The sequence below is a fragment of the Citrus sinensis genome, chromosome 4 (genome assembly GCF_022201045.2).
Source record: "Citrus sinensis cultivar Valencia sweet orange chromosome 4, DVS_A1.0, whole genome shotgun sequence".
Lineage (NCBI taxonomy): Eukaryota > Viridiplantae > Streptophyta > Magnoliopsida > Sapindales > Rutaceae > Citrus > Citrus sinensis.
In genome coordinates this window covers 4,741,022-4,753,343 of record NC_068559.1, presented here as the reverse complement: position 1 = coordinate 4,753,343, position 12,322 = coordinate 4,741,022, and the positions used below count along the sequence as shown (strand labels likewise).

Below are 12,322 nucleotides of genomic sequence, written 5' to 3'. Positions count from 1 at the left end.
TTTTGAACGTCTTTCATATATTTTCAAAACTACTTATGCTTTCCACATGAGGGCCTTTTTGCACAAAAATTCTTTTACGAAAATGCCCTTCTTTAGAAAAGTGCTTCTACACAAAGTTTTGAGTAATCATCCTATAACAAGAACCAGTTCAATCTGAAAATTCGGTACAATGGTTACGCAAAATGGAACATTATGGTAAAAGAAAAGAAATAAAAAATAAAACGTAACGAATAATCTTCGACTGACAGATGCTTCTTCGATGAGAATTTCAATAACAAACATTTAATAACAGAATAATAAATTACTATAGAAGTGCTTATGAAGTATATTAGTTACGGCCAAACGCTGCCTTTATCCTTGTAACAGTCAGCAGTAACCGATTCTGCTTCCTGGATTTTCCCCCTTTAGACTCGGGACCATCTCCAAAAAGCTGAAAACATTTGCACACATTGCAGAGAGGAAAAAAAAAAAACCCACATTTTTTATTTTTATTCATTTTCTTTTTTGGGGGCTAGTTTTATCGTTTTCACCATTGCCACTTTTCAGTTCACGTGTTCATGTCTTTCACAGTTTCAGAACCTCTTGTTAATGATAACAAAAGACCGTTCAGTTGTTAGAAAGTAATTAACATGGCTTGCATGAAGCTGGGATCTAAATCTGAAGTGTTTCACCTCGATGGCCAAACCTGGTCTGTCTCATTTATTGATTCTATTTTCTTATTTCTGCTTGTCTGCATTGTGGTAATATTGAAAATTGTCAAAACTGGTTTGTTTTTATTTCTTGTTTCTGTACTAAATTTATAGTTGTAATGTAATCACCTGAAAAATTTAGAATGTGGGTTTCTGATGGCATTCAAAATTGATTTCTGGGTTGTTTTTATTTTTCCTTTTAGACCTGATTGTTTGTTTGTTTACCTTTTGAATGACTAATAGACAGAGTGCTTCTGCTTTTGATTCAGTGCGATTTATTCTGTTTATATGATGATTATGAACGTTTTGTATTCTATGGTTTATGACTTGTGAAGGAGGAAAACCTGTGCAGAGATGATTTTGTGAATTATAGACTAACCATGGTCTGTCGTATGGACTGAATGTGTTAGGCTCGTTTTATGAAAATACATGTATTTAAAAAAAAAAAAACTGAATGTTTGACAAGGGGGAGAGAGAGACTCAGTGACGAGGACAGGCGTTGATAGTTCCACAGAGTATTACAACTTGTGCTTATAATGCAATAGGATTGAGCAAATGTTGACTGTGGATTGGGATTATATGATTAGGGACTAGTAGCTTTGTTTCTATGAGGTGAGATTTACACCCTCGACATGGCCAAAGGGTTTTAGATTTGAAATATTTTTAGTTGGCGATAATAGCCTCATCCATATCCTTCTCGAATGTAAGATTACGTTTTTCTTTCATGATCATACCAAAGTTTATGTTGGTTAGATATGACTGTAAGGTGAGATATTTGGATTTAAATTGATTTTTGAAGTACATTTTAGTTCTTGATAGCGACTTGTTGAAGTATTTGGTTTTCAACCTCTGGATCACACAGAGATGCTGAATTTGAGACCATCATTTAATCGAAAACATCTCTTCCCCATGCTTGAGTTTCTGGTTTTACTATGTACAAGTGGTAACTGTTCTGCTTTTTGGTGTCCATTTAGTGAAGTTGTTGTTAATATGCCTCTTTTACAGGCTATGCTCATCTGGACTTCCAAGTGATGTCATCATTGAAGTTGGAGAGTGGTCTTTTCATCTCCACAAGGTGTGCTCTACTTGCCCAACGCTTTTCTTGTCATTTTTCACCATTCTAATTTCTGGCATATAAATGAGAGAATATAATGCAATGGTCTGAAAAAGGGAAAGACTTCATTATGGCACACATTGAGGTGAGGCTCGACGAAAATACCAATTGCAAATTTAAGGCTCAAATCCCTTTAGTCACACATCTCATGCTTTGAAGCTTTTACGATTGTTTTATAAAAAAATTGACATTTAATTCTTTCAGGCAATCTCCAATTTAATGCAAATGAACTGATAGTCAACCTAAAATCTTCATCTTGGAAGTTAAATATATAGGTGTCTTGTTATACTTAAGGTTTCTGCTATTTTCTATCTTCCAATGTGCTGTATGTAGTTTCAAGAATTTTCTTATGTCTCAACCTTGTATTCCCTTGCATTGTCAGAGGCAAAAAGTTTCTCCACTTCATGGCTTTTTACAGCTACAGTAGCCACTGTCTGTAACGTGCTTGTGTTTTCGTTTATGGATCTGTTCATATTTGCTCATTGGACTGCATGTGACTCTTTCCTTCTTGATCTCTGCTTCAGTTTCCATTGCTGTCTAGAAGTGGAGTGTTAGAAAATCTAATTGCAGAATTTTCTGGTGAGGCTGAGAAGAAGTGTGTTTTGCAATTTCATGATATACCTGGAGGAGCCAAGGCATTTTTGCTTGTAGCTAAATTCTGTTATGGTGTAAAAATAGATCTCACTGCAGCAAATGTAGTCAGTCTTAGGTGTGCCGCTGAGTATCTACGAATGAGTGATGAATATGGAGAAGGAAATCTCATCACGCAAACAGAAAACTTTCTTAACGAAGTCTTTGGTAACTGGACAGACTCGATCAGAGCTCTTGAAACGTGTGAAGAGGATCTACCGCATGCAGAAGAGCTTCATATTGTTTCTAGATGCATCAATTCCTTAGCGATGAAAGCTTGCGCAGATCCAAGTTTGTTCAGTTGGCCTATGTCAGGTCGCACAGATGAGCAGAGTCCAGGAGGAACTATGTTATGGAATGGAATAGGCGCATCATCCAAGCCACAACCTGTGACTGAGGATTGGTGGTATGAGGATGTGTCTTTCCTTAGACTCCCACTTTACAAAAGGCTGATTCTGGCTGTTGGAATGAGCAGCATAAAGCAAGAAAGCATTGCTGGGTCCATTATTCACTATGCGAAGAGGCATCTGCCGTTGCTAGGTAGACAGTCAAGCTTCCAGAATGGGAGCCGTGTTGAACCTGTATCGATTATTTCTGCACCATCCGAGGAATTTCAAAGGACTCTCCTTGAAGAATTAGTGGAGTTAATACCTGATAAAAAGGGGGTCACACCAACAAAATTTCTGCTTAGACTTCTACGCACATCACTGAAACTACAGGCTAGCCAATCATGTCGAGAAATCTTGGAGAAACGGATTGGCTCCCAGTTGGATCAAGCAGCTCTTGAAGATCTCCTAATCCCGAATATGGGGTACTCAGTGGAGACCCTGTATGACATCGACTGTGTTCAGCGGATTCTTGATCACTTCATGCTGATTAATCATGATACAATTGATTCAAATTGTATAACTGATGAGGGTCAGTTGATTGGAGGTTCCCATTCACTGACGCCAATGACAATGGTAGCTAATCTGGTGGATGGATATCTGTCTGAGGTAGCACCTGATGTCAATTTGAAGTTGCCAAAATTTCAGTCACTTGCTTCTGCAATTCCTGACTATGCTAGGCCATTGGATGATGGAATCTACCGTGCTATTGATATATTTCTCAAGGTAACAATGCAACTTTGTATTCGGTTACTAGAGTGTCCTCTATCAGTCAATTATTGTCAATGTTACCCATGCATCTTATGTTACTAATTTCATCTTTTGTACGAGATGCTGATGCATTTCTCAACTGTCAGGCTCATCCCTGGCTGACAGACTCCGAGAGGGAGCAGATTTGCCGGCTCATGGACTGCCAGAAGCTCTCCCTGGAAGCCAGCACCCATGCAGCCCAGAACGAAAGGCTGCCACTTCGAGTCATTGTACAAGTTCTGTTCTTTGAACAGCTTAGGCTCCGTACCTCCATAGCTGGTTGGTTCTTTGTCTCTGACAACCTTGATAACTCGCAAAATCCAAGTGGGAATCTTGCACTCACCAGAAACGATGGTCACGCCCAAGCACGAAACTCTCAAGACTCCATTGTAGCTGTGGACAACATGAGGGAGCGTGTTTCTGACCTCGAGAAAGAGTGCATGAGCATGAAACAAGAGATTGAGAAGTTGGTGAAAGCGAAAGGGAGTTGGAACATATTCTCAAAGAAATTCCCATTTAGATTAAAGTCGAAGTCCAGTGGTCTAAAAGTGCCAAAAACCTGCAATCCCAAAGAATCTCCCTCATCAACGGCACCACTTATGAATGCAAAAGTAAATCAAAGTAATGGTAATTCAGGAGATGCTATTTTCCAATCTTAGACAATTAAGGTTTTGTTTCAGTTCCTTTCTGATTTCTAACTATTGAAAAGATAGATAGTTTACTTGTTTGTTTGTTTGTTTTTGATTTAGTGGATGGTGTAAGTATATGTAGACAATTTTTTTATGAAGATTCTTCTTCTATTGACTTTAGATTGCGATACAATATTCAGTCCTATGTTGTGATAGCGATGTCTATTTGTTTCTTAGTTTTCAAAGCTCTGTATTTGGAACTCAGCATACTTGCACAGCTAAAGTGTTTGGACTTTGGATGAAGAATTACTGAGTAGAAACTCTTCATTCAGGTTTAAATAATTCTGTAAGAGCAAGAATTGATGAATAATAGCAAGAAATAAAGAGAGAAAAATGCTCAACATTTTGATATTAATTAAGAATGAATAGCAAGGCAAGAAGTGGCACAAGGCTCTGAACATTCAAATTCAATGGTTGTCAATAATTCGCAACAATTAAGTTTTAATCGATGAAATCTCATAGTTTATGTGGGTACTAGTAGTAGTTTAATTAATTGATGAAATCTCAGTGTTTACAGAAGAGTTATGCTCCGCAAAAACATAGAAATTTTCTTGAATAAAATGAAATAATTTTAATATGATGCAATCTGAATATCGAGGCTTATAGTTTATGTATAAAAATGGAAAAGCTTCTGACATAATACAAATGTTAAAAATGAGATGATTTATATATAAAAGAAAAAAAAGTACCTAATAATCAAACAAAACTTTTATTATTAAAATAAAAATAAAATAAATAGATTTGGTTACCAACACAGACATCCTTAACCTTAGCCCAAGGATTATAAATAGAGCATAGCTTTTAACACCCCTCAACGATTTTATAACATTTCTTTTCAATTCTATTCCCTAAAATACCCTTACCTTAGTTTATTAAATACTAACCCAATAAATTAAAATCAATTATTTTATCTTAAAAAGAATATTTCTTTTAAATTTTTATTTATAAATGCGTACACATCCTAAAATCTTAAATTATTTTTTTTATTGTATAATTTCTACCTTCATACTTCTTAATTCTTAAAAGTTTAAAAAAAAATTAAAATCTAAAATATAATATAAATTATGGAATGGAGTGGATGTAAAAAGTTATTAAAAGAATAATTTATTTAAATTTTTAGATAATTTCAATTAAAGTGGGGCTCTAGAAGGAATTTAGAGGGACGTCCTACTCTTGTAAGTAAATACTAGGCCCAATTGGGCCTCACTCAGACCCATCCTTTTGTTCAATTGGTCTCTCATTTCTCCGAAGAGAAACTCTGATAAATGAAAACGAAAATGCAAAACGGCGACGATTGTTTCATGTGAAGTTGAAGACGATGACAACTGTTGAGACACAGACAGTGATGTCTCAGTCCGACAAACCCAAGAACGTTTCCACAAAGTCGTCAAAGGCTCAGACGCCATCGCCGTTCAAAAGGTGGGGCCGCAAGCACCCTTTTGTAAGATACGGGCTTCCGATGATTTCCCTCACGGTGTTCGGAGCGATTGGACTTGGGCATCTCTTGCAAGGCAGGTTCGTGCCATACCCATTTTTGGTATTTTTGTTTTCAGTTTGTAATTTGTTAGCTGTCTATGCATAATAAATGAGGCTGTTTTTAGGTTAATTAGCTAACGGTGTTTGTTATGGGAATTGATGATTTGATGATTAGGATTTATGAGTCGGAGACTTAGGATGAGATTGGAAGTGGTTCTGTATAAAGTCAAGAAAAGCACTCTTTTATTTAGGTTTATTTGGACTTGGAAGTATGTCTGAGCTTTTCTAGTGGAGGCTGGAACTATTTGAAATTGAAAGGAGCAAGAGGTTGAACGCTTGTTAAATTTGGACTGTGGGGCTTCTATTTAGTTTAGCTTTATAGAGAAATTGACTACCAGAGTTGTTTGGCTGGTAAGAATTGAAATCAACCAAAACTTTATAAAACACAAATACATGATTATCAAGGCAAGCCAAATCACAAGTGATAAAAAAATTAAAAGTAGTACAATATGAACTTGATTTTCAGAGGTGGTAACCCAGATAGATGCCTTGGAAGAACACGATGCCATGCGTAGAGTTGAGGAAGCTAAAGCCTCAGCTGCTGAAAGATCCTTTGAAGAAGTGGTCCTCAAATGCCAAAGGGCTCAGCTGCTCATGCAAAATGCTGATTTTGCAACTTAAAAAGCAACAGGGGCACCAGGATTCCCGAAGCTGCTCAAGTTGCCGAATCAGCAGATGCAGCCACATAAGATTATTTGGATTGATGGGTTGTAGGTATTCCTGATGCTGCTTCCAATTCAACTTATCAATTATGATCATCAATAGATGTAGGAACCACAGCCTCGTTGCCATTTTTGAGGTAGTTTGATTAAGCTGACTTTAGGACACCCTCTTTGTCTTAGCTTGATTTTATATGTTGGAGATGGTATATTAATATATATGTAAATTGAGAAAGAAAAATTCGCTGCATTGCCGTTTCATTTAAATTTAAAGAAATTGAGATTTCTTTATGATCTTTACCTTCATTTCAATAGTTCACTAATATATGTAAACTTTTGATGGTATATCTGTCATGGAGCCAGATCATTTATGCCCTTCGTTATTCCCTTGTGACCATTGCAGCATTTTAATTGTCTTATTGTATTTGTGTATATCTTCTCTTCATCTTCTTCTTCTTTGTCTAAAATGTGGTTCAACTTTGTAGTTCAGTAAGGATATTGCAAAGGTGAAAGATGATCAGGAGTGGGAAATTATTGAAGCCAGAAAAGCGCTGTCGAGAACAGGACCAGTAGATGCATATAAGCCGAAAAATATCTCACTGGAGGAAGAGTTAAAGGTAGTCCATCTTTTAGATTGGTATAATGAAGTGGGCATTCCTAGCCTTTCTTTCCCTTGAATTAATTGATAGCTGACAATTTGTTTCTCTATATTTTAGGCCTTGCAAGAGAAGGTGGACATAAACAATTACGAGTATAAGAGAATTCCTCGGCCAAATGAAGGCAAGTCAGGCTAGTCTTAGGCTCTCTATGAACAGTTTTTGTACCATTTTATCACTCTGTAGTGTTTCTCGAATATGTAATCGGTTTTCTCACAAGTAAAACCACCCACATCTGATTTGTCCAACATTGGGTAAACGTAGTGCGTGCTTACAATTTTTGTTGGAATAATCTGATAGTATATAATGATTGATTGTTATGGTAATTTTGTCAGCAGCCTGTGCACGATATCAGCATTGGCCAATTATTATTATTATTATTTTTTTTTTGTACCTAAATTGTTAGAAGCAAGACAAGTATTTTCAGTTTTAGCAAAGCAATTTTGTTAGAACGATAAACATAGAGAAGACAGGGAGTGAATTTCATTCACCAAACTCTTGTTTCTCTTGACATTCTATAAGCACTACTCAATAGGAAAGTAAGGAAAGAAAAATGAAGAATCAAACAAGCAGAACGAATTCATGCATGCTGATATAGTTTCAGAGGAGTCGAGACGTTTTAACCACAAACTTGAGCTTTACGTCATGGGGGGGAGAGAATTAAAACACTATTTTCTTATTTCCTTTGCTACTCAATCCCAACTCCTTGAGGCAGTTCTTGCTGGACAACTCCTTGAGGCAGTTCTTGCTGGACATATGTAGTGTTATCATCGAATGGAAGTGGCTCGTGCCCAACATAGATGGTGTAATCGCCAAATTAACGTTTTGAATTGAGGGATGATTTAAATTTTCAGCTTGATAATCTACCTATTCCTTCAACCAATGGTGATACCATATGCTTAAGGATTGATGAAGACATTTTTTTTTCTTTTAAAAGTAAGGGAGGTGTGTTTCCAAATAATTTTTTTTTCTTTACTATCCGAAGAGATGGAACTCGGGTAGTCAATAGCTACAAGTTTCGTACTGTGACCAACCCGACCACAACGTGGGGGCGATTGATGAAGACACTTACCTTGTGACATATTGCAATAACACTGGGTTCCATTATTTCAGCCTCAAGTATCGACTTCCCATAAAGGTTCAAGATTTCGGCTAACTGGCTTCTTCTCGCTTATGCTTACTGTGCGTCTCAAAACAAATTCCTTTGTTAGACATGTTAGACGGAATCTTGTTGCTTAAACATTTAAATAAGAATAACCATGAGAGAAAACCTAGCTTTAAAGTTTATAAATAAGAATAAACCCCACGTTATAACAAGTTATAATTTTCTAGATTTTGTCTTAAGAAATTGTCTCCACATAATAATAATTATCTTTGTATTGTGACATATATACATTAAAGGTTTAGGAAGTGGTAAGATAATTTTCTAAAGTTGTTTGAGATAATAATTTATTCTTTACATTTGTTTCAAATCATTAATGGTATTTATAGAATTTACATTAATAGAAAAACATTAAAATAAAACATTTAAAATTTTAAAATGACTTGCATGTTCCCAATGCTACATAAATATTTGTTCAATTTTTGAAATTACGCCTATCTCTTTTACCAGTAACTATACATTGGATATGACATTAATTATTAATATAGTGTGTACTCTACCTGTATATTGCTTGCACTAAGGATAATGAAGTCAAAATATAATAATTTTGTAACCACACCTCCGTTGAGTTATAACCTCCTCATAATAACAAATTAATTTAGTCCTAATATTATGACTATAGAGAGGTTTTTCTGTACAACTGATCCATGTACCAAAAAAAAAAAAAGACTCATACATATATAATTAAATCATTCTATAGTCATAATATTAGGACCAAAATAATTTTGTTATTATGAAGATGTTATAACTTAATAAAATATAGTTACAAAAAATATATTTTGACTTACTTAATCTTAATGCAGTAGTATAATTATTAATATAATGTTAATTTTTTTTTTGCATTATAATTATTAATACAAATTAACAAACTTAATTTATTATTCAATAATATTATATAATAAATTTTTAATTTTTGTGATATTAAAAATATAAATAAATAATGTATTATTTAATTATATTATAATAATTAATATAGAAAATTAATTAATATGTAATAGTTAATATAAGTAATAATAAGTACTTCAATATTATATAAAAATAAAAGTATAACATAATATTACATTATTTAATTATATTATAGTAATTAATAAATAAAAATTTATTATTATTTAACAATTTAATATCACTAATATTATATTTTTTTAATTATATTACAATAATTGATATATAAAAATTAATTATTTTTAAATAATTTAATATAGCTAATAATAAAATATTTAAATATGAATAGAATTGAATATCACTAATATTATATTTTTTTAATTATATTACAATAATTGATATATAAAAATTAATTATTTTTAAATAATTTAATATAGCTAATAATAAAATATTTAAATATGAATAGAATTGAATAATATTTTCTAAAATTAATAGTAATATAAATTATAGAACTCTTACTTGGATTATTATTCATTCTATTAGTGAATATGTTATCATTTTATTATTTTATGATTATCTTGTCGTCTTATTCTATCATTCTAAAATGACTTAAAATAATCTTGTATGTTTTAACTGTTTATTTATGTTGTGATTTTATTTAGAGATTATTTGATTAAATTATTTATTTCAATCTTTATTTCACATGTTATATATTTGGAAAATGCTGAAAAATAAATGTTATACTACCAAAAATTTAAGGCCATGGGATTCAATCTTTATAAAGAATGATAATATTTTTTAACATGGTAATAGTTATGTTGGAGTTACTCTTTTAACATAGCCGAACTATTTTAATATTTATACTAAAAAATAATGTTAAATTTATAAAATTTAAGACTGTTGTATTTAATTTTTTTAAGTATTAATAAATATTATTTTTAAATATATAATTTAAATTAATCACAAAAAAGTTAGTACAGTACAATGCACACTAAACATAATATACTTAAAAATTAATACAGTACAATATAGCACCAAATATTATACAACATTATTATAATACAATGTTAATACAATCCAATATAATACAATACATCTGCACTGACATAATGCAATACAACATAATATATTATAATATGTCAAACGTACCCTAAAAGAGAAGTATGCACTATATTAATAATTAATTAACAAGTACTAATAGATTGTGCATAATTCAGTCCCAACAATATAATATTCATCTATTAGATGGAAGAATATTAATTTTTTCGGTTATAAAATTCACTACCTTATAAATAAATGAAATAATACAATTGGACTCAAATTTAATCATATCGAAACTGTAAAATAATTGAACTTTCGATCCTAATATTAACTATTGATTACTGATGCTTACTTATTTGGCATTACAATGAAAAATTAAATGACCAAGTCCTATACTAATACATTAATACTAACTGATATCTTCCCCTTATTTAATTACAAATATAGCAAATATAAACAATGTAGCCAAGAATCATTGCGCCACAATCACCAGAAGGAAATGGAGATAAGAGGCAGTTACATGCTTATGTAAATATATTTTCCAATATAAAGGACAGAGAAGCAATATATGAAAAATTGCCAAAATAAGAAGGTGATCTTTATCACACATGCATAGAGACTGCATCAAATCTTTTTTTTTCTTTTTAAATTTACGTCAAATCTTCTTTGGGTATGGAATACTGGTGGTTATTTGGTTATAAATCATATTAATATAAATGTGAATACCCAATAACTTATGAATCACATATTCAAGTCCATTATGCAGCACTAGTTTTCCATCTTTTGATTCATGATAAAAAATACAGACAATATAAACCATAAGATAAGATACTATTAAACAAACGCAATTTCACTAACAGCTGAGAACCTTTCTTGAACCTTATTGGAGAGCAGAAAAAGATGAAGCTAGCTAGCAATGAGTTATGTACGTACATTACGAGAAATCATTAACCATATAACATTCAGATGATGTTATGTCATGTATATGTTCGTTTGAACCGCACATATTATTTGTTTATTAATTGATTATACTATCCCTTGTTATCATAGACTTTCTCATTTGTTACAAGCATTAAGTTTTCAATATAAAAACCTAGAGTTTCACTTCAGAAACTATCACTTCACCCCAAATGGCCACGGTTTTTGCTACCATTTTTCTTTCATTCAACTTGCTCATAGTTTCCTATGATAAAGGAACCCAACAAAGCAGTTTCATACTTCAAGTTCGAAATGCCATGAAACCGTCTGTTTTTTTCTGATAATGAAAATTGCTACAAATTAATCCTCAAAAGTCTAATTCCTCTAATTCTCTGTACTCTCAACCTCCAAACAAACAACAGCAGCTCATCCATATTTACAAAACTGTCTTTCATGGCTTCTCCACAAAGCAACCCCGCAACAAATTCCAAGAACACAAAACTCCTAGAGAAATTCAAATACAGAATACATTCATAATCACCATATAAACTTAATAAATAATTGCACTTAATCGAAATCATAATTAAGCACCCTGTTAAATTTTGTCATTCACAAGGTAAACAAGAAAACAATCCGGTCCCGAAAGCAAATTAAAAAAAAAAAAAAAAAAGACCGGGATTCAATTTTGAATGCCATCAAAACCCCACATTCTATCTTTATTATGTGAATATATTACAACAATAAATTCATTACAAAAAAAAACCCTTCAGACAAATTCCAATCATACCACTATGCAAAGAAAGAAAATAAATGAAAAAAGTAGAAAATAGAATCAATAAACGAGACAGACCAGGTTGGCTATTGAGGTGAAACACTTCAGATTTAAATCCCAGCTTCATGCAAGCCATGTTAATCACTTTCTAACAACTAAACGGTCTTGGTTGTCATTAGGGATATGAATGGAGCGGGTTTGGGGCTGGGATCATGATGTCCATTTCTGTCCAGAATTTTGTGACCTTTCTCGAGCTCGTCCCATACCTAAAATATGGTATTTGGGACCGAATCTAAGATATCTCCGATAATCCCGAATGGTGGCGCGGATTGTGCTAAGTGTATAAGCTGAGGCTGCTGAGCTGGCTGATGACGTACTGAGCTGCTGAGCTGGATTGGGTGGTTATTTGGTTTTGATTTAGTTGTAACAATTTGTCCA

The 12,322-nt window shown here is 32.9% G+C and overlaps 2 protein-coding genes across 3 annotated transcripts; both read left to right on the top strand.

Annotated features, from left to right (window-relative positions):
- Positions 1–347: 347 nt before the first annotated feature.
- On the top strand, positions 348–4,378 carry LOC102609416 (BTB/POZ domain-containing protein At5g03250-like). The gene is made up of 4 exons (XM_025101439.2): positions 348–688; positions 1,695–1,764; positions 2,328–3,545; positions 3,677–4,378. The coding sequence occupies exons 1-4, from the start codon at positions 630–632 to the stop codon at positions 4,226–4,228; spliced, it is 1,899 nt and encodes a 632-aa protein (XP_024957207.2). The 5' UTR covers positions 348–629; the 3' UTR covers positions 4,229–4,378.
- Positions 4,379–5,451: 1,073 nt separating this feature from the next.
- On the top strand, positions 5,452–7,443 carry LOC102609682 (uncharacterized). Of its 2 annotated transcripts, none has more exons than XM_006485591.4 (3): positions 5,452–5,773; positions 6,944–7,070; positions 7,170–7,443. In XM_006485591.4, exons 1-3 carry the CDS (start codon positions 5,577–5,579, stop codon positions 7,245–7,247), a joined length of 402 nt encoding a protein of 133 aa, XP_006485654.1. In that variant the 5' UTR covers positions 5,452–5,576; the 3' UTR covers positions 7,248–7,443. The 2 variants fall into 2 exon arrangements, with proteins under 2 accessions (XP_006485654.1, XP_024956101.1); XM_025100333.2 differs by lacking the exon at positions 5,452–5,773 and adding an exon at positions 6,531–6,593 and having other exon boundaries at positions 6,939–7,070.
- Positions 7,444–12,322: the final 4,879 nt, after the last annotated feature.